The 22327-nt window shown below is 39.6% G+C and overlaps 2 protein-coding genes across 2 annotated transcripts in view; one reads left to right on the top strand and one right to left on the bottom strand.

The window, feature by feature from the left end:
- LOC113134100 (uncharacterized) overlaps positions 1–11247 on the top strand; it is a 67893-nt gene extending 56646 nt beyond the window's left edge. The window contains exons 8-10 of the mRNA XM_026313337.1: positions 3096–3563; positions 6676–8123; positions 11200–11247. Of these exons, the coding sequence (XP_026169122.1) occupies positions 3096–3563; positions 6676–8123; positions 11200–11247 (1964 nt within the window). The remainder of the gene's footprint in view (positions 1–3095; positions 3564–6675; positions 8124–11199) is intronic.
- Positions 11248–21002: 9755 nt separating this feature from the next.
- LOC113133796 (tissue factor-like) overlaps positions 21003–22327 on the bottom strand; it is a 29871-nt gene continuing 28546 nt past the window's right edge. The window contains exons 6-7 of the mRNA XM_026312701.1: positions 21959–22124; positions 21003–21259 (exon numbers count right to left, since the gene is read on the bottom strand). Of these exons, the coding sequence (XP_026168486.1) occupies positions 21114–21259; positions 21959–22124 (312 nt within the window). The 3' untranslated portion in view covers positions 21003–21113. The remainder of the gene's footprint in view (positions 21260–21958; positions 22125–22327) is intronic.

Raw genomic sequence — 22327 nt, 5'->3', positions numbered from 1 at the left:
TGCTGTTGACCTACAGGGTGCCAGTGGAAATTGGACTACTGTTGGTCAAAGAAGGAGAGGAGGAAAGCGTGTTCATAGGCAAAGAGAGAAGAGGAAGGGCAGGAGTGTAGGACTTAGTAGGGACTTTGAATGTAGGGACTTTGTCAGGGGAACTAGAGAGTTGGCTGATATGATGGAGAGAAGAAAGGTGGATATCTTGTGTGTTCAGGAGACCAGGTGGAAAGGTAGCAAGGCTTATAGATTAGGAGCAGGGTTCAAGCTGTTTTATCATGGTGTGGATGGAAAGAGGAATGGAGTAGCAGTTATCCTGAAGGAGGATTTTGCTAGGAATGTTCTGGAGGTGAAGAGTGTCAGATAGGGTGATGAGTCTGAAGCTGGAAGTTGAAGGTGTGATGTTGAATGTTGTCAGTGGTTATGCCCCAGAGGTAGGATGTGAGTTAGAAGAGAAGGAGAAATTCTGGCGGGAGATGGATGAGGTGATTCAGGGTATCCCTAGTGGTGAGAGAGTGGTGATTGGACTTCAATGGACATGTTGGTGAGGTGTTGAGGAAGTGATGGGCATGGTTGGTATGCAGGACAGGAATGCAGAAGGACAGATGGTGGTAGACTTCGCAAAAAGGATGGAAATGGCTGTAGTGAGCACATTTTTCCAGAAAAGGGAGAAGCATAGGGTGACATATAAGAGTGGAGGCAGGAGCACACAAGTTGGTTACATCTTGTGCAGACATTCCAACCTGAAAGAGATCATTGACTGCAAAGTAGTGGCTGGGGACAGTGTAGCCAGACAGCATTGGATGGTGGTGTGTAGAATGACTCTGGTGGTGAGGAAGATGAAGAGGACAAGGGCAGAGCAGAGGACCAAGTGGTGGAAGTTGAAAAAAGAAGAGTGTTATGTGACTTTCAGGGAGGAGCTGAAACAGGCTGTGGGAGGTCAGGAGGTTCTTCCAGATGACTGGACAGCTACAGCTAAAGTGATCAGGGAGACAGGTAGGAGGGTACTTGGTGTGTCATCTGGAAAGAGGAAAGCGGATAAGGAGACTTGGTGGTGGAATGAGGAAGTTCAGGAGTGTGTTAAGAGGAAAAGGTTAGCTAAGAAGAAGTGGGTCATTGAGAGGACAGAAGAGAACAGACAGGAGTACAGGGAGTTGCAACATAAGGTGAAGGTAGAGGTGGCAAAGGGGAAACAAAGGGCACTATGGAGGGTGAGGTGGATTTGTAGAGGTTGGCGAGGCAGAGAGACAGAGATCGGAAGGATGTGCAGCAGGTTAGGGTGATTAAGGACAGGGATGGAAATGTGTTGACAGGTGCCACAAGTGTGATAGAAAGATGGAAGGAATACTTTGAAGAGTTGATGAATGAGGAAAATGTTAGAGAGCACAGAGTAGAAGAGGTGACTGTTGTGGAGCAGGAAGTAGCAAAGATCAGTAAGGATGAAGTGAGGCATTAACCCTCTGGGGTCGACGCATGCGCTGGCGCGTTTTGACGCATCTTTTCCTGATGAGGCCGAAACAAACTTAAATTACTCCGTCAATTCGGATCGTACAGATAAAAGAAATATATCATTCAAATCTGTAAAGGGTCTAGTTTTAGTGGTATACCATCATAATAACAACAAAACGTTGTGCTTTTTTTAAATAAAGAAAGCCGACAGGGTGCGCTCTCGGCCTTTTCTGTCTCTGTCATCTCTCTTCACAAACACGTAAATAAAACAACCATAATCTCAGCGAATACTTGCCTCATAAAAATAAGAAACATATGACTAGACAGCTTGAAATGTTTTCTTTGAAATGAAACAATTCAAGTCGAAAACAAATCATCACTTTTTATTTAATCCGTATGAACGTAAGGAGAAGTACGTTTTCTCCTGTCTCACCTCATTACGGGTAATGCGATCCCGCCTTGTACTCTGTTAACTGTCTCAAGTGCCTTGAGTGCCTTGAATGAAGGTTATCTGCAGTAAAACAGAGTACATGTGTGTAAATGACTCAAGGACTCAAGTAGAACAGTGAGGTTACAGGAAGTAGAGGTGAAGAAGGTGGAGGATTTTAAGTACCTAGGGTCAACAGTCCAGACCAAAGACCAAAGAGGAGGTTCTTGGATGTAGTGAAGGGGGACATGAGGATAGTTGGTGTGGGTGAGGAGGATACAGAGGATAGGGTTAAATGGAGGCAGATGATTCGCTGTGGCGACCCCTGAAGGGAGCAGCTGAAAGAAGAAGTGTGTTGTTGGAAATCTCTGGGAATGTGTTCGACTCCTGTCTACTATGCTAGTGTTTGTCACATGTTGCCCCTCATGTTGTGTTTCTTGCCTGCCTCTACTCACCTATTCTGAACCTTCTTGCCTCACTGTTCTGTGTGCTGACTGCATTTGACTCCTATTCCAGAGTAACCCCTGACAATCACTTTTTATGGCAATGTTATTTTACTTCAGTAAGGGATGTGAATACTTCTTTCAACACTAGTTTTACTTTCTTTCTAGTACTGACACAACCGTTGCTAGATCTGTTAAGTGTTAAGTTACTGGTTTCATCTCTTCAGTTTTTTCCAGATGACATGATCAAAATTATTAAATGAAATCGAAAGGAATATGACATTTTATAACTGTCTTCTTCTTTTCCTTTCAGCTGCTCCCTTCAGGGGTCGCCACAGCGAATCATCTTCTTCCATTTAACCCTATCCTCTGTATCCTCCACACCCTCACCAACTATCCTCATGTCCTTCACTACATCCATGAACCTCCTCTTTGGTCTTCCTCTAGGCCTCCTTCCTGGCAGCTCTAACCTCAGCATTCTTTTACCAATGTATTCACTGTCCCTCCTCTGAACAGGTCCAAAAAATCTCAATCTGCCTTCCCTGGCTTTTTCTCCAAAACATCTAACATGAGCTGTCCCTCTGATGTACTCATTCCTGATCCTATCCACCCTCGTCACTCCCAGAGAGAACCTCAACATCTTCAGCTCTGCTACCTCCAGCTCTTCCTCCTGTCTTTTTCTCAGTGCTACTGTCTGTAAACCATACAACATTGCTGGTCTCACCACTGTCTTGCACACCTTTCCTTTCCTTTAACATTTTATAAATGTAATGTCTGTTTTCCAGATGGATTCACTTCAGACCCTTTCAAAGGCAGCAACCCTTTTGCAGCAGATATTTTGTTCCCAGATGTGAACTTCAGCATTGATGAGGGAGCAGGAAGTGTTTGCGATGAGGCAGACACCAGTCTCTCCTGCACTGAAAATAAGGCCTCAACAGGAACTCAGTGCTTTGAATCCGAGTTCCCTGATGAAGACAGTGACATAGAGATCAGCTACAGCCGAGAGGACTTGGATGCCATCACTGTGGTCAGTGAGTCTCATGGATTTCAACCCATTCAGAGTTCATCAGAGGATCCTGGGCTGGAGCCCACGCAGAGCTGGAGGTCCCACGGTCAGTTTTCTGTAGAATCAGACCCTAGTGGTTATGAAGTAGACCTTGGCGCTGTCTCCCCTCCCTCTGATATAGAAGAGAATGGTCTTCTGTCTTTGGGTGGAAAGATTACCACTGAAAAAACAACTGGTCTGGAACAAGGTAATTTACATTCAAATCATGACTCATTTTTCAAAAATAAGCCAGGTTAACCCTCTGGGGTCGACGCACGCGCCGGCGCGTTTTGACGCATCTTTTTCTGATAAGGCCGAAACAAACTTAAATTACTCCGTCAATTCTGATCGTACAGATAAAAGAAGCATATCATTCAAATCTGTAAAGGGTCTAGTTTTAGTGGTATACCATCATAATAACAACAAAACGTTGTGCTTTTTTTAAATAAAGAAAGCCGACAGGGTGCGCTCTCGGACTTTTCTGTCTCTGCCATTTCTCTTCACAGACGCGTAAATAAAACAACCAGAATCTCAGCGAATACTTGGCTCATAAAAATAAGAATTATATGGCTAGAAAGCTTGAAATGTTTTCTTTTGAGTGAAACAATTCAAGTCAAAAACAAATCATCACTTTTTATTTAATCCGTATGAACGTAAGGAGAAGTCCGTTTTTTCCTGTCTCACCTCATTACAGGTAATGCGGTCCCGCTTTGTACACTGTCCACTGTTCACATGTAAATAATCTCAGGTGAACCAGGTAAATATGTGCACGCCCCCGAGAAATGACACAAAATATCAAACTTCATCATAGAATTTACTCACTTTTTCGGCCCGTTTGGATGATGGCGCGTTACGCACGTGAAGCGGCGCTCCTTACATTCCACACAGAGACAAACAGTTTAGCTTGTCCTCAGAGTAAAAACACTGATTTTAACTCAAATGAGGATCGTTTGGCTCCTCATTGTGTTGTATTGTACAGCACTAATCCGTCCCATCTACATTGACTGAAAGGCTCATTATGCGCGCCTTTGTCTGGTCGTTCAGTGCGTCTTTTGTGTTCTCAGGTAAATCACATGACTATTCATCCTCAGACACACCCTCTTGCATATGGCCTTTCTGGACAAAAAGTGTCTTAGAAAATTTAAATCAGTGTATTGTTTACTGTGAATGTGTGAACAAGATGACATTCACAGCACTCTGAAGTAAACACTTTAGCCTACAACATGCTGGTCTCCAAAGTCTTGTGAACCAATGTTCTGTTTGTGTTTTATGGTCTTATTTCAGTGAGTAAAAAATTGTAGTTTTTCACTAGCCATGCATAAACACTTTTTTCTCAAAAACACAATAATGTATAAACTTGAAGCTCACATATTATTGTAGCCAATTTTGTGCTGATTACAGTGTTATTAGACTTTAGACATTAATATGTTTAAAAAACACTGAAAAAAGCACAAATGTCAGGACATGTCAAAATTTGTCCAGGCCCCAAAAACCCCCTCAGACCCCAGAGGGTTAACTCTCTGGGGTCAACAAACGCGCAGCGCGTTTTGACGCATCTTCTCCTGATAACGCAGAAACAAACTTAAATTACTCCATTAATTTTGAACGTACAGATAAAAGAAATATATCATTCAAATCTGTAAAGGGTCTAGTTTTAGTTGTATACCCTCATAATAACAAAATGCTGGGCTTTTTTAAAATAAAGAAAGCCAACAGGGTGCGCTCTCTGTCTTTTCTGTCTGTGTCATCTCTCTTCACAAACACGTAAATAAAACAACCAGAATCTCAGCGAATACTTCATAAAAATAAGAAACATATGACTAGACAGATTGAAATGTTTTCTTTGAAATGAAACAATTCAAGTCGAAAACAAATCATCACTTTTTATTTAATCCGTATGAACGTAAGAAGTCCATTTTCTCCTGTCTCACCTCATTACAGGTAATGCGATCCCGCCTTGTACTCTGTTAACTGTTCACATGTAAATAATCTCAGGTGAGCCAGGTAATTCTGTGCACGCCCCCGAGAAATGACATAAAAGGTCAAACTTCATCATAGAATTTACTCACTTTTTGTGCGCGTTTGGATGATGGTGCGTTACTCACGTGAAGAAGAGCTTCTTATATTCCACACAGAGACAAATAGTTTAGTTTGTCCTCAGAGTAAAAACACTGATTTTAACTCAAATGACGAACGTTTGGCTCCGCATTGTATTGTATTGTGCTGCACTAATCCCCTCTCAGCCACATTGACTGAAAGGCTCATTATGCACGTCATTGTCTGGTCGTTGAGTCTTTTGTCTTGTCTTTTGTCTTCTCAGGTAAATCACATGACTATTCATCCTCAGATGCACCTTCTTGCATATGGCCTTTCTGAACAAAAAGTGTCTTAGAAAATTTAAATCAGTGTATTGTTTACTGTGAATGAGTGAAAAAGATGACTTTTAGATCATTCTGAAGTAAACACTTTAGCCTACAAGATGCAGGTCTCCAAAGTCTTGTGAACCAATGTTCTGTTTGTGTTTTATGGTCTTATTTCAGTGAGTAAAAAATTTTAGTTTTTCACTAACCATGCATAAACACTGTTTTCTCAAAAAGACAATCATGTATAAACCTGCTGCTCACATATTGTAGCCCAGTTTGTGTTGATTACAGTGTTATCAGACTTAAGCAATTAATATGTTTAAAAGCAACTGAAAAAAGCACAAATGTCAGGGCATATCAAAATTTGTCCAGGGCCTCAAAACCCCTCAGACTCCAGAGGGTTAAATTGAATTTTTACAATTCCTTCTAATTTCTCCTCAGTCCAATGTATGCCAGTCAATAAAACTACCAACCCATTTATAGTTTAATAGAAAGTTCTCCTTGGGCCAAGGAAGAACAGAAGCATGGAATAAAAGCATTTTAAGGTTCTTCTAACTAAGTGGATGAAACTTTTTGTTTGCAATCACTGGAAACAATATGTGAGTTTTTCACGTTATTGAGTTTTGGTCCTTTCTGTTGCTTTTCTCCTTCTTTTTGACATTCAAGATGATTAGTCAGTAAGCCTTGGAATAAGTACAAATTGTTGAAATTTTTCCAACCCATGTTTGCATCAATTTGAGCCAGTCAAGTTAGGATTCTGTCCACTCAGGTGTTTCAGTGCCTCTAAAATCTGTATGTTTTTAGTCTGATTGTACCTTCAAAATATATTGTTGAACTTTTTGAAATTTGTGTTATTTTAAAATATTTTTTTACCTTTTCAGATTGTCTAAATGTCTTGTCCATGAAGAATGTCCATGATACTTCTAGCTTTGATCTCTTATTGTTGTCTTCCTCTAGGTATGAGTTCTGGTTCAGCTCAGGTGGTCTGTGAGCTTGGCGACATGATTTTGCTGGAACTTTCTTGGGCAGATGACACTGAGCAGATTCTGTGCCCTTTTGGTACCACCAGGCATGGAACAGAATTGGTCAGCAAAATTAAAGAGGAACCACAAAACCTTCCAGCTCCCCAAAACTTGGTAGACTCCCAAAACCTCCTAATCCAGCCTGACTCAGATCAGATCAGAGAGCTAAGCTTTGAGTTAAGCTATGGACCAACCAGTCAGTCTTCCTTTGATCCATATGGTTTTAAACTCAGTCCACAACATTCTAGTCACACCCTTTTAGATCTCGATGAAGCTGAACCTAGCCCAGAACCCACTGAGAATGATTTGACCTTTGACCATGATCCCTCCTCTTTTCAACCAAATCAACTGAACTTTGATCCTTATGGGTTTGACATTTCTTCCTCCCAGTTGGTGCGGGACTCTGACCCTTATGGCTTTAAACTCAGCCCTGACGAAGAGAACCAGGAGGTACTGGACATCTGTAGCCATGATAATCAGGAAGTAATGAACCTTTGCACCTGTGATAACAATGAGCAAGTAAATCTCTGTAGCAACCAGGAAGTACTAGAACCTCATAACCATGAAAACCAAGAAGTGTTTAAAGATTGTCCCCACAATAACCAGGAACTGTTGGAACCTTCTTGCCTTGGTACCAGGGAGTTAGTCAGCAATGAAAACCAAGACTTACTGGATCTCTGTACTCATGACAACCAGGAAGTGGTGGAGCCCTTTTGCAACATCGGCAATGGGGAACTACAAGAACACTGTCACTATGGTAACCACGAAGTGCTGAAACCTTGTAACCACAACAATCTGGAACTACTGGATTTCTCCTCTCCTGAAGATCAAGAAGTGCTGATGTTACATAACCACAGCAACCAAGAAATGCTGGATTTTGGTCAAAAAGAAAATCTGGAAGTGCTAACATCAAGTAGCCACAACAACCAGGAATTCCTGCAGCTTGGTAGCAATGAAAAACAGGAATTGCTAGACGTAGATAGCCATGACAATCAGGAGGTGCTGGACTTGTTGAGCAAAGGAGGTTGCCTTGAAGCAAATGACAACCAATTTATCAGTCCCACCAGTAACAGTTCAGACAGTGATATGGCATCAGAAGACCTGCTCGAACTCAGTAACACTAGTGTCTGCACTACCAGTACCACAAATGCCAGTACTACTGACATGACTGTCAGCAACCTGTCTTCCAGCCAGGTCCTGGATACATCCAATGCTTCCACCAGACACAACTTGCTAGAAGGTGACTTGGGTTCATTGTTTAGGTCTGGAGGATATATTGGTTGTCCTGATGTAGCTGATGACCTAGAGCCCCTGGACAGAAGACAGGTGAATCTAGTAACAGAGCCAGTACGACCAGTTAGGCCTCCTCGGCCCTCTCTCATGGTAAGTTGGAAACCACACACGTTAAACTCACGTGCTAATTTTAATCTAAGACCCGCCCCTGAACCACATTGGGTCTGTTCTGGTCAGCTGCAGTTTGGTTGGTTTAGTCTGTTAAGACTGGATCTAACTGTGCTCAGGTCACGCCCTGGTCTGAATTTGTTTTTTTTTTTAGGATTTTCGTCTGTTGACCTCTTCCAAGTTTAAAGCAAGTAATACAGAAGGACGATAGGACATATATTAGAATTACATAAAAATCAATGGTGCGTGCGATTTCATCGTTATATTGTCATGTTTTTTAACACTTTGTGATCTTTAGTTTTACAGCAACATAAAAATTATAAAGCCTTTCAGACCTGTGTTCTATCCACCCTAGAACATAGGCTTCACCTGTAACATGTCAGGCTCATTTCACATCTTGATAGCCAAATTTAAGCTGTCTTTATAAATACATGTATGGCTTGGGGATGGCAATGTTAGGTCCAATAAGATTGTCTAGACTGAAAAGGTCCCTTGGGGGTGACTCCTATTATTTCGTTTTGTTCTACTGTCAGATATACTACCTCCTGCTTCTGAAGAGTGCAGATGCTTTTCTGGTAGCTCCTGCTTCTGCCATCTTTTCTTGGTTTTTAATCCTTTTCATTTTTTATCCAATGATTTTATGATACACGTTTTAACATTATTTTACCCTCTTTTAACTGGCCTTGAAATTTTAGTGAGATTTTGTTTTTGCTAATAACTAATCTGGCCTATTGAGTGACTACAACCATGGACCGTTGATTTTTCAACGACTGGAAAAGAAAACACATTGTGCCAAAACTGATGGATATATCTTCAGGAAATCAGTGTTACAAATGAAGATTCTTGCTCTGGAATCTGAAAAAGGACGTCATGACACGCTCCTGTTCAGACCCAGTGGTTAAGAAGGCAAAACCTACTATCAATAATAAGTGTGTGGCGTGGTGGGGAGCGATGAATAGCACTACGATTTGGACAACGCCATCCCAGGAATCCCACCTGGGGAATCTAACTGGAGAAAAGATATAAAAAGGCACACATATAAGCTCTACAAATTGGGACAATAGACCATGTTCCAATTCACAGTAAACAGTCAGAGGTCACTAACACATAACCATTAAATGACTTTATTAATAAACAAATTGAGAAAAAGGATAACCCTCAACAAGACCCCTTCCCCCAACACATCTACACCCTCTCACCCAAATCAATCCCAGGAGACAAGGCTCAGCCGTGGGGGAATAAAGACCAAAGAGAAGCTGTACTAAAATAAAGAAAACCACCCAAAACACAGCAAAAGAATAACAAAATTGTGCACCACAAACCAAGAAGACGGGAACCACCACCATGGACATCCACCACCATGACACCAGGGCATTGGCTCCTGTCACACACAAATAAAAATGACTACAAACAAATACAATAACCAAACAAAGCAAATAGACAGACAATTAACACGTACAATTCACTCCAAATCTCGAGGCCTCGATAAACGCGGAAGCAAATAGCCGGAAGCCAAAGAAAAATGAAAAACAACAATAAGGAGGGCACTTTTATAGGATGCCAACTAGCGCAAATGGCCAATGGAATCCGGGCCTTAAGTGACCGGCTAGTCTGCGGCTCACACTACCACAAGTGCTGTGTTGACCAAAATGCTACTCTGAACCTGGACGATACAGTGTCTTTCCCAAAACTTTCAAAAGTGGGAATTGATCAGAATGAAGCCACCTGGCATAAACTTGGTGCCACGCCAATGCCCCAAGAGAATTAGAAAGAAGAATGCTGGCACCCCAGGAGCATATGTAGCATCACCAAACATATAGCTCAGTAACAGGTTTCAACCACTGTCTGCACTAAATTTTATTGAGCAAGAAATGTCTGCTGTGACTGAGAAACAAGCACAAAAAGTAGTAATTTTATGAGGCCATGAAACTAGCCATGAAACTAGTCAGAGAGGTAGACACAAAGAATCTGTGCCAAATGTGAAGGACAGAGATATCCTGCTGCTCGGAGACGCTGCTATCAGTGACTTAAACAACAGCAGAATTGTACAGCAATCCCAAGATATGTTCTTCGCTTTTTTTCTGTTTATTGTTGGGATTGCTGTGCAAGCAGCAAGCCCAAGATATGTTCTTCGTTCTTTGTCTTTATTGTTGGGATTGCTGTGTAAACAGCAAGCCGGAGATAAGTTCTTTGTTTTTTCTCTTTATTATTATTCCGCCGTTTTTCGGTCAGAGAATGTTAAAATCCCCTTCACCTTTGTCCTCTGAAACAGCAACTCAATATTAAAACAGACATTGTGGGGGCTGCAGGTGGCGCAGCAGTAGTGTGCCCGTCCATATATGCAGGAGATGCTGGTTCAACTCCCGAGCCGGCCGTCATGTATGCCTGCATGTCTTCCCTTCCCCTCTGCTCTAGTTTCCTGTCTCTCTCCACTGTCCTATCAAATAAAGGCAAAAAACTGCCCAAAAAATAATCTAAAAAAAACGATGTTGCCTATTGGCATACGGTTTCAGATACCAAGTGAGGCCATTTTCAATATCAGCCATGATTTTCTGACACGGTCAGACTTTCACAATAAAAGTCCACAGTTATTTATAGGAAGATCTTACATTTTTGTAAAGTATAAGGATTATTCAAAATAAGTCCAGATTCTAGTGTAAGGTCCCATGAGTCTCCTGCAGCAAAATAAAAGCTTTTTTATAGCATTTTTTCAAAATAAAAGCCCTGATTATTCCAACTGTGTCAGGCAATTCAAAACAGTTGTATGACGCTGTTTATAAAATAATTGCAACATTAACGTAAGATCCAGTGCTAATTTGCAAACACTGGTATTGTAAGAAGCATATAAGAATATGTACATAAAAATTGTAGAATTTTATCTGCTAAACATCAGAATTGCATTGTCAAAGACAAAGTTTTACAGATCTCCACAACTGTGCTGTTACAGTAGACCTTTGTGCTGACATTTTATATATCACCATTTTAAGAGATTTCTATATAATATATTACATGAATTCATATTTATCAACTCATAGCTGGTCTGTCATGTTTGTTTTAGGCCAAGGAGAAGACTCAGTCACAGACTCAGAGCGTCGACCTGAAATGATCTTTTATCATGTCAGCAGCGTTCCCATGACAACAATGGCAACATGAGGAAAAAAACGACGGGGAGAGAATGGGTGATGAAACTAAGACAAAGAGGGATGATTAAGTAGGAAGAAATAATTTTGCTTTATTTATGGCAATAATTGTAGTTTAAGATTGCTATATTATATTCATGTCAGAAGTGAAAGATTATAAAATCTACCATCAACCTACCATGAGATCGGCTAATCTCACCAGATTTGCTGATTATTATTACAGAGCATATGACAGGTTTTCATTTTTCAAAATTCATAATTAATCTGCCTTATAAATACCCATGTAAAGAATAAATGTTAGTTTAACATGACAAAGTGGCAGAATTGATGAAGAAAGCATGACAGTTTGTACCGTCTTTCCTGAAACTGCACCACATGATATGACCTAGGCAGAGGGGGAAGTAGAACTTAGCTAATTGTTGCTGGTAGTGGTCTGTCATATATTTGTTAAAAGAAATTGTCAAGTTCATTGGTTTCATGGTCCAATGTCTATGATTGTTCAGAGGCTAGCTTGTTTACCCCATGTTATGTCATAGTTTTTAATGCTGAAGTGAACTTTTTCAGAAAGACATCTCCTGCCACCAATCCAGTGAATATTAAATAACCTTTTTCACTAAAATCATAAATACAGCGATTTTCTCCTATGCTCTGGTGATATGGATACTCTAACCTGTCATATGCTCTTTAAGGAAATTTGATTGTTGTATGACGCCAGTCTATTTAGAATGATTTATGGAAATCGGAGTTGGAAACAAGTATAGGGGAAAACTCAACATTTTGAAAGCCAATAGGTTTTCACAGGGGTAATTGGCCCATTGTGAAAATAATCCTTCTTTAGTGTTTGAAAGTGGACTTTGTCATATACAATAGATAAAGTGTATATAAATTTTATACTCTGTGACTGTGGTTAAGAGATCTAGTCACTTAGTAGTTTTAGGTGTAAGTTGGATGCAATTTTTAGAGAGTTTGGTTGGATATTATAGTCTATCCTATCCCAATATTAACATGTCCAGTGTTTTCAGTCATTGGTTACTATAAGATATTCATTGTCTCAGACGCTGAGAAACATTGGTTCATTGTCATCTCTGTCTTTAAAGCCTGTTTCACCTTTGACCACAACAGTACTGTTACACCTGTAACCACAGCAAACACTGATGTTGTGGTATCCTATATTATACCTTAAACCACTAGACAGCCAACAAAAGATTTTCAGGGCTTAATTCAATGGTTACTAATTTAAAGAGTCTAGTCAATGAACTAACAGTAAACAAACATCATCAGGGTCCTAGTTCCATATGCTAATACATATCATTGTTAAAACAAATGTTCACTAATGTTGAATTGGCACCATTAGTATAGTGTATTATGGTTAGCACTTACCAAAAAAAGATTTTTAAAAGTGTTTCACAGCTGTAGGCACTGTTCTCTTTCTAAATCATAGATCACATAGAATTGTGCACATGTGAATCAGCTTCTTATCCCGCCCCATACATGTCCATTTTTAAACATAAATAGTCCATGAATGCTGATCTGAATATTAATGCCATGCAATTCTTCTTTTGTTGCCGCAATTCACCTGTTGCAGCATTGCTTCCGCTCACTGTAAGAAGGAGTGCACAAATTTCAGTGTAGTCAATGCATTTTATCTGCCAGTCTGGCAATGTAGCAGTACAGATAGTAATTCATACTATACCACGTAACCATTTCATTCAGCAGTTTATAAATACAAGGAAATACAAGGAATTATCCTTGTATGAAATAAATGAATAGAATAGAGTGTATTGGTGTGTTTGATGTACATTATGACTACTGTATATTTATCCGATGGCAGTCTACCTTCACATTAAAAAAGACTTGGAACAGACTTAGCAAGCACCAAAGGAACATTTCAATTAACACTAAGTTTCAGTTCAAGCCTACCTCATTACTACATTTGCATGACAACACTGTGAATCCTGTGAAAGTAAACTTTCTGTGTTTTCATATTTGTAATGTGTGCTCAAGACAACATGAAAATTAATGTACACATTTAATGCCTAATCTCAAGACTGAGATAAACATGACCATTTGCTTTCCTTATAGTCAGTAAAACCTTGAAATTCCCCAATACACTGTTGGGATGTTTGAATATAAACTCACTGTTATCAGGTAACATTATTGATACATTTATTATCAGTTTTTACATTGATACATTTTTTATCAGTGTTTCAGAAAGTCATGGTTCAGTTAAATGTTGCTTATTGCCATTTTTTGTAATTCATACAATACAAGAAAGATACAAACTTAACATAGAATTTCACGGTGGGCAATATGAATATATCTATCTAATGTCAGGTTAGAAATTTTATAGATATTGTACTGTGTTTAATATTACATGAAAGATACTACAGCAAAGTCTCTGACATTTACAGCATGTTATCTCACAATATAAACCATAAACCATCCGCCTATGTATGACATCATGTTATTAAAACATAAAACAAATGTGTCTTACGATTTTAAGTCAGACATTCAAAGTGTCCCATGATTCCAAACCATAAGAAATCACACATGATATCAAGGTCTCCGTTTTTTTAAAAGCAAGTGCAGCTAATGGCTGACTGACCTGCTGGTATCTACACTGATTTGGAGTCTGGGTTCAGTAAATACTCAACAGTTTCAATAATACAATGATCAGATTCTGGTCTTGTGAAAAGTGAAACCCATAAAAGTAATTTGTTGCCCCACAGCACCACTATAAACAGGACATTGTTACAAAAGCGATCCAAATTAATTTTGTTTTTATGACAGTATTAGAATTGCATAAAAGTGCGAGCAAATTGGTTCATAAGAGATTTGTACAAAGGATTTAAGAACATCTGCCCTTTTTTTTTTTTTTTTTACCTGGAGTTTCCTCCTCCAGCATTCGCCCATATACTTCACGTGTTTACATCTGAAGCAAATCAAGTCAACCTGCCAACTTTCTACAGCTAAAATGAATTTTTTGCAGATAAATAGCATCTGTTTCATCACTGTTAAGAAAATATATCACTGTACATAATGCACTGTAAAAATGACGTGGTTACCAAACAATTTTATTGTTTACTCAGATGCTAAGTCATTTGTTGTTGTTGACATGTTTATTTATTGTTGTACTGCTTCATTCACATTTGTTGTTATATGAGTAAGATGTGGGCATGATCAAAATATTGTTGAAAGCAGTTGTCAGAGAATAAATATTCAGACAAGACAAGATAAAGTTACTTGTTTTCTATAATACAGATGTATGCCCTTTAAAAACCATGGTTAAGTGAAATAATCAAAACAATGGAAAAAATATGATGATAACATATTTACAAGTCTTGTTGAATGTGTTGCCCTCTAAATGTGACCTTCTGTGTTTAGAAAATTAAGAAATAAAAAGTCAAATATAATTTATTCATGTCGTCTGCTTAGTGTTTCAGTGACCACATTAAAAAAACTGAATGGATGAAATCAAAATAGGATCATCTCTTCATATCTTTTCAGTACAGGCTACAAGAACATATATTTTTACATACTCCAAACACAACTCAAATTAATTACTTAAATATCAAACTCCACACAGCACCACTCTACTACTGGGCCTCTTTAAGCAAATCATACAATGTCCACCCCAAATGAAAGCTGAGACTGCTGTCATAGCCAGCTTGTTCCTGACCAAAAGAGTGTCAGCAATGATATTATCCTTTCCTCGCACAAGTTTAATTTCCAAATGGAAAGGCTGTAAAATTAAACTCCACTGCATTAGTAGTTGATTTCGTTGATCATTGATCCCTGACCCGAAAACTCCTAGACTTAGCCTTTCTGTCAAACAGTCGCCCAATCCACATTAAGTTCCACACAATATGACCTTAACAGAGATTTCAAGGTTTGATGAAACCTTTCAGAGCCCCTTGACTCTATGGATGTTAAGCACTGAAAATAGATTGGACTGAATAACTTCGGGAATAGTAAGGGTCTTCAAAATAGACTTAATGGTGATAGACCTTAACGAGTAAGCTGCAGGATAGCGGGTAGTCTGGCACATAATAGTAAGAAGATAGTGATAACCAGCTCTAGACCCTGGCAGAGGACCAATGCTATCAATAATCAAATGATCAAAGGGGTTGCAAACCACAGGAATAGGCTGTAACGGAGCCTCCGGCACTTTCTTATTTGGCTTACTAGTAATCTGACATGTATGACCATATGTATTTGGCCACAACCTGTTTTACTTTAGGCCTAAAACTGTCGCCTAATGCGATCATAAGTTTTCTAGACTCTGGTATGACCAGCGAGTTCTTGATGAGACAATTTTTATATACACCCAGATTCTGAATTATCTTCATTCAGAAAGTGTCGTTAAGTGAAACTTCTCTAGTTTGGTTTTCAGGCAGCTGTTAAGGCATTGATTGAGTAGTCATTGATTTGTGTTACATTGTTCAATGTCAGATTTTCTGGGTAAAGATTCTACAATTGGTGGAGTGACCACATTACTCTCTCTCCAAACATTCCCCCCAGCTAAATCATTTCCCAGGATGAACGTAATTCCAGGAACTGGAAGTGCAGAACAGACACCAACCACAGCATCACCAGATAATATGGCAGAGGAAAGATGAATTCGAAGATGAATATGACCAGGCTTTTTACAATAAAAACAAACCAGGTCTCTTAAAAGGGCTGTCTCACTAGGACTACTAACAACAGCTGCCTTAGCACTTTGTCCCAACACTGCAGACTTTGTCTTAACTTGAGAGACAAACTTAGACTTATCATGCCACTTTTGAAGTTGACTGAACTGAATGACCCCCGATGTGTTAACACAAACTCATCTGCCATAATAGCAGCATCAGAAAGTTTGCTCACCTTATGTTCATTTAAATATGTAGCTACAGCAGCAGAAACACAATGCTTAAAATCCTCCAAAAGCACCAATTCTTTTCATTTCTCTTGAGTTGTAGCTTTCATTGAAGTACACCATCGGTCAAATAAATTTTCTTTTTCCATTGCAAATTCAGCATAAGTGCAGTTTTCATCTTTATTAAGATTTCTAAATTTTTGGTGATAGGCCTCAGGTACAAGTTCATAAGCATGCAATACAGCAGACTTCACAATATCATACTCACCACTCTGTTCCAGTGTGAGAGCAAAATAAACATCCTGAGCTTTACCTGTAAGAACACACTCCAACAATAAAGTCCAAAACTTTATCAGCCATTTCAAAGATAAAGAAACACGTTCAAAGTGATCAAAATATTTTTCCACTTCTTTTTCAGAGAATGGCAGAACTAATCTCACATTCCGATGAATATCAAATACAGGTTCACCTAGCTCGAGCGACTGTTCTGTTACCAATGGCACATCCACTCACGTACTTTCTGCTTTCTTCACTTCTAACTCCAACGCTAACTTTTTTAACTGAAACGCTCTCTCTTCGCGTTCTCTCTCCAAGTCAATTTCTAATTTTCGTACACGCATCTGGTCTTCTAATTCCTTAGCTGCAAATTCTCTTTCTTCTCTTTCTCTCACATTCATGCTCAGCATGGATTTTTGCCACCTCCAAATATAATTGTTACTCGTTTAGTGACATCTATTGAAATTTCGGTTCACTTTCAACATCAATATCACGAAAGAGAAAACAGAAGATTCACAGGGAACAACTGTTTTTAACTCTAAAACTCCTCCATCAACAGTGATCGTTTCAAAGTTGTCACGTGTGTGTCCTTCAGTTTCTTATCTTGAGTAGTAAGATCGATACTAAATATGTTTGTGAAGATTCTCAGTCTCTCCCAGGGGAAGTTATCTAAAGGTTGAGTCATGGCAACTGGACTTTCAGTTTTTAAGTCTAAACGTTTCACCACCTCTCCAGGTGGACAGGAACCTCCAATATATCTCCCAGGTTGGTTTCACCATAGGCTCACTAGTTCAGCTATGTAAATCAGGTGAGAGTCGTTAGACGCATACCCCTGAGTTGATTGCTCCTCTTGTGCTGGGCTATCCTCCTGTGAAGTGATTGTTTGGTTTCTCCAATGTAGAGTTCTGAGCACTCTTCTTTACACTGGATGGCATATACTACATTGTTCCTCTTTTGTTTTAGTGTCCGGTTTTTAGGGTGAACAGTCTCTTTTCCTTTCCACTTCTTCCATGTACAGGTTGGCAATGATGTGTGACATAGGGGAGCCCATGGCACATCCATGTTTCTGTCTGTAAAATTCACCTCTGTATGAGAATATGAGAAGTATGTGGTGTTCAGACAAAGGTCCAATAGCAGGCAGATTTGGCCTGGGTTGAGGCTGCTCCTGGTAGAGGGTGCTGTCCTCTTTTAGTCTTCTCCTAACAGATGTTAAAGCATCGGTGGTGGGGATGCTGGTGAAGAGGGATGTCACATCAAAGGATACCATACCATTTCATCTCTATCCAGGTTTAGATGTCTGACTCTGGAGGTAAATTCCTCTGAATTCCGGTGTCCTTTTCCAGGTGTTTTAAATATTCAGCCACCTTTTTCTTGTAGGTGCCGGTGGGGTCACTTCTTAATTTTTCATAGGTCTGTTGGTCTTCCAAGAGAGAGGTTACTTTTTCATGATAGTCTGTTGTGTTTAGGACCACTGTGCATCTTCTTTCGTCTGCAGGCCGAATGGTAATAGTCTCATCCATCCCACCCATCCAGGTGGCTTCATTGATACTAAAGGGCTCGGCAGTTTGTATTAATTGCTCTTTTGTGCACCGCTCAAGTAAAGTGTCTGAGGGACAAGTTGAGGGACAAATCTTCGAGCATCGAAGACGTTTTCACACCAACTTACAACTAAATGTGACAAAACAAACAAACAAATCACTCACGCACGTGAGACTTACCACAAGTCAAAACAAATTGCAGGCACGCAGGAAAGAGAAGAACGCATTAGAAACACAAACTCAATTATGTGCAGGTTCACCTTTTTAATCTGAGAAACTCCAGATCCTATCTGAAAGAAATCACTAGCTAATTCCTACCTAGTCTTCAAAGGCGTACCGGGCCCAGGGCGGCATTACACGCTGAACTCTGTGACGATCAGTCACCAAAAGTCCGAAAGCATACTCCCGACAGAGACCTAGATCTCCACCCAGGATAACCCTCAAAAACAAAAAAGGTAAAATAATAAAAAAACAAAAAAAAAAACAAAGGTGTTCCATCAGAAGGATTGTATGCACAACCCAGCTGGATACACTCTTCCTAACCAGAGCTCTTATTCATAAAGGTGGCCATTCATAAAAATACTCACCGGGATATTCTTCGGTGTAGGAATATTGGACGAGCCCCCTATTTATGTCGTTCCCGACCGTAAGAATAAAGAGGATCCCACATATGATTGAATGTTTCCAATTACAAGGTCATTCCTTAATTAAAGAAAAAGTTATTGTTCAATGGGGTAGAGAACGTTGACAAAGAAAATACAACAAAAGAGTGGAAGCGAAAGACATCTCTGGGCAACCACGTTCCATCAGAAGAAGCCTTGTTACACAGATCAGAAACACCTTTTATACTCTCCATCCATAACGTCTTTAATTAGACATGATAATACACGTTGAGGTTACACTGCCATCCACAGGCAGAAAAGGGAGACAGGGTCGTCACACTGAAGATGTGTGTAACGACACGGTATAACAAAGCATCAGAGAACTGGAAGCTAACACACAACAGCAGCAGAAATCACACTGCCTCATAACTGTAATTTTTTTTTTTTCTTTTTTTGCGGCTTTTCTTTTTTTGATCTACACTAAATCCTGTTAAACCTATGTTATGCGAAATTCAAATCAGAGTTCTAAAAATCAGCCTCGGATTTAAAGGGTTGATCTCTTTAAAGTAAAAGTCTAAATTAAATCATTTGAAAGAGACTCACCTGTCGATATTTTAAGTCTTTGAACAAACCAAGATGAGTGAGTGACAAATGTTTGCTAAGATTTGATGTGTTGCCTCCCGTGGCAGCACATGACTTATAGCAGCGCTTGCAGACTGTGAATAAAGGTCGGTTGGTTCACCTTTTTCATCGCTTTTGTAGGCAAAGTAATGCCATATTTCACTTCTACTGATTTCTTTATTAATTTTGGACGGGCATTATGAAATTGTTCACAATATGTTTTAGGTCTTGTGCCCATTTAACTGCTTATTGTTTGAATTTTATTTTGGTTTCCTGAAATTGGTTTTGTTGAGCTTTTAGTAAACTTTCTTCTGGTTATGTGGATGTATAGCATGTGTATGTTGCTACAAATGTCTCATGTCAAGCATAGTAAAAACAAAAACCCAGTCGGGCTGACGGGTTGAGTAGCTTAAAAAAAATCCTCTTTGACCTTTTGGACAGTCTTTTTATCTTTGGGTCCTCTACCAGAGGCATGGGAGCTTGAAGGTCCTGTGCAGTATCTTAGCTGTGTAATGGATGTTTTTCCTTGATCTGTTGGAGCCACTCTCCCAGTTTGGGGGTCACAGCCCCAAGGGTGCCGATTATCACGGGGACTACTGTTGCCTTCACCTTCCACATCTTTTCTAGCTCTTCTTTCAGCCCATGGTATTTCTCAAATTGTTTATGTTCATCTGCTCTGATATTGCTATCACTTGGGATTGCTACATCTACCTTCTTCTGCTGTTTGTCCACCACTATGTCTAGTCGGTTAGCCATCACCTGTTTGTCAGTCTGTATCTGGAAGTCCCACAGGATCTTAGCTCGGTCATTCTCCACCACCTTTGGAGGTGTATCCTATTTTGACCTCCAGCCCATACTCGGCACAGATGTTCCTGTACACTATGCCAGCCACTTGGTTATGGCGTTCCATGTATGCCCTGCCTGCTGGCATCTTACAACCTGCTGTTATGTGCTGGATTGTCTCAGGGGCATCTTTGCACAGTCTACACCTGGGGTCCTGCCTGGTGTGGTAGACCCCAGCCTCTATCGATCTTGTGCTCAGGGCCTGTTCTTGTGCTGCTATGATTATTGCTTCCATGCTGTCTTTCAGTCCAGCTTTAACCGGCCACTGGTAAAAATTTTCTATATCAGCCTGCCAGTTGGATATTCTGTCCAGGGATTTGTTCTTCCATGATGGTTCTTCCTTTTCCTCCCTTTTACCTTAACCTCAAGCATACTTGGGTTATGCAGCACGACAATGATCTGAAACACACCAAATCTACTTCTGAATGGCTCAAAATACCAAAATTAAGGTTTTGGAGTGGCTGAATTAAAACAATTCTGCAAAGAAGAGTGGGCTAAAATTCCTCAACAGTGATGTGAAAGGTTCATTGCTAGTTGTCGCACATGCTTGATTGCAGTTATTGCACAGCCACTAATTAGGTTTAGGGGGCAATTACTTTTTCACATAGGCCCAGGCAGGTTTGGACAGCCTTTTTCACTTAATAAATTAGATCATTTTCACTGCATTTTGTATTTACTGGGGTTATCTTTGTGTAATATTAAAATTAGTTGATCACCTGAATGATTTAAGTGTGACAAATAATACTTATTCACAGCCCTGTACAAGTCTAAGTGTAAAAAAATAAGTGAACACAATCTGGGTAACGATTAGAAGGTGAGGTGGCAGAATGATAAAACTCAAAAATGTGGTTAGAGAAAGCAGTGAAGCTAACTGGACTGGTATATTGTGTTACAGAAAGAGAATAAAGTAAGATTTTTAATTAAGCCTGTGAGGGAATATTATATACTTAGTTTGTATTCTTACAGTCTAATAAGTAGACAAATCACATTTAAAAATTTATTTTGCTTTGCCCAAACTCTTCCAGGCGACAGAGAGAAGATAGAATACTGAAGAGAGACCTGCTCCACGCGTTTTAAAAAGACAAACACACACACTAAACTGGTGCTGAGGACTGTGATGTGTGGACGGTTTTGTTCCTTTGACTGCAGCATTTGCAGCAGAGGGCTGTCACTGTAATGATGATGATGAGAACTGTGAGCAGGATGGAGACAGCACCAACCCACGCTCCAAGACTCAACTCTGGAGAGACAAGGAGAGTCACACTTTAAACAGTGTCTGTATCACCTACTCTCAGTATGGAAAATTAAGAATGTATATAAAAAATGAATTAAACAAAAAAACAGTGAAGTGAAATATAATAGATGATGGTAGCCATGACATAAAAAACTTCTAGTAGGCCTGCTGGCTGTTGGGCTGCTACTACTGTACATATAGTTACAGTTGTAACTGACTGTGTGCTGTCTGCTGTCCCTCACTTTGTTGTTTTGTAACTTCATGATAATGTAGCCTGATAAATTCATGTCACAATGAAAAACAGTTTTCATTGGCAAAGAGTTAATTAATTATACCTATAGCTTGTGGCAGTCAAGACACAGGCCATAAAAAGAACTTATGTGTAAAAATATCTCTGCTTTGTCATTTCTGTGACATTTTTAATCTTCATCAAGAGCACAAAGATCCACATGTTGCATATATACACAAGCAATTATATGCAAAGGCCCATAATGCCAACAAATGGGATGTCAGCCACACATTTAGACATTACTATTTGCAGTGCTGTTATTGTTTCATCAGAATGAGTCATACATGCACACAGTATGTATATATATATATATATATATGATTTTATATTTATATATTTTATTTTATATATTAGAAAAAAAACTTGTCATAGTCATAAGTTGGACTCATGCAGTGGAGTGTATTCAGAGTTTTCACCTTGTAGCACGCTCCCCTGTCTTTGTGTACACAACTGTTTGCTCCAGGCTCCCAGTTGGGTGGTTTTGGGTCTGGAGGGGATGTAAGCTGCTACCATGAAGCAATAACTCTCTTCTGCATCCAGCTCTGACACCTCTCGCAAGCTGGAGTCAGATATGATGTCTCTCTATCAGGTAAGAAAGATAACAACTCGATTATAAGAATTTTTGAACTGCTTATCACATTTAAATATTAAATGTTTTTCATCGAGGGCAGCTAAAAGTGGTTTGCACTATTGCCTCACATTAAAAATGTTCTGGGCTCAAGCCTATAGCTGACCAGGGCCTTACTGTGTAGAGTTTGCTTGTGTGCTCGTGGGTTTTCTGTGGG

The sequence above is a fragment of the Mastacembelus armatus genome, chromosome 17 (genome assembly GCF_900324485.2).
Source record: "Mastacembelus armatus chromosome 17, fMasArm1.2, whole genome shotgun sequence".
Classification (NCBI taxonomy): Eukaryota; Metazoa; Chordata; class Actinopteri; order Synbranchiformes; family Mastacembelidae; genus Mastacembelus; species Mastacembelus armatus.
The sequence above is the reverse complement of the archived record's forward strand: the minus strand, read 5'-3'. Positions and strand labels throughout refer to the sequence as shown.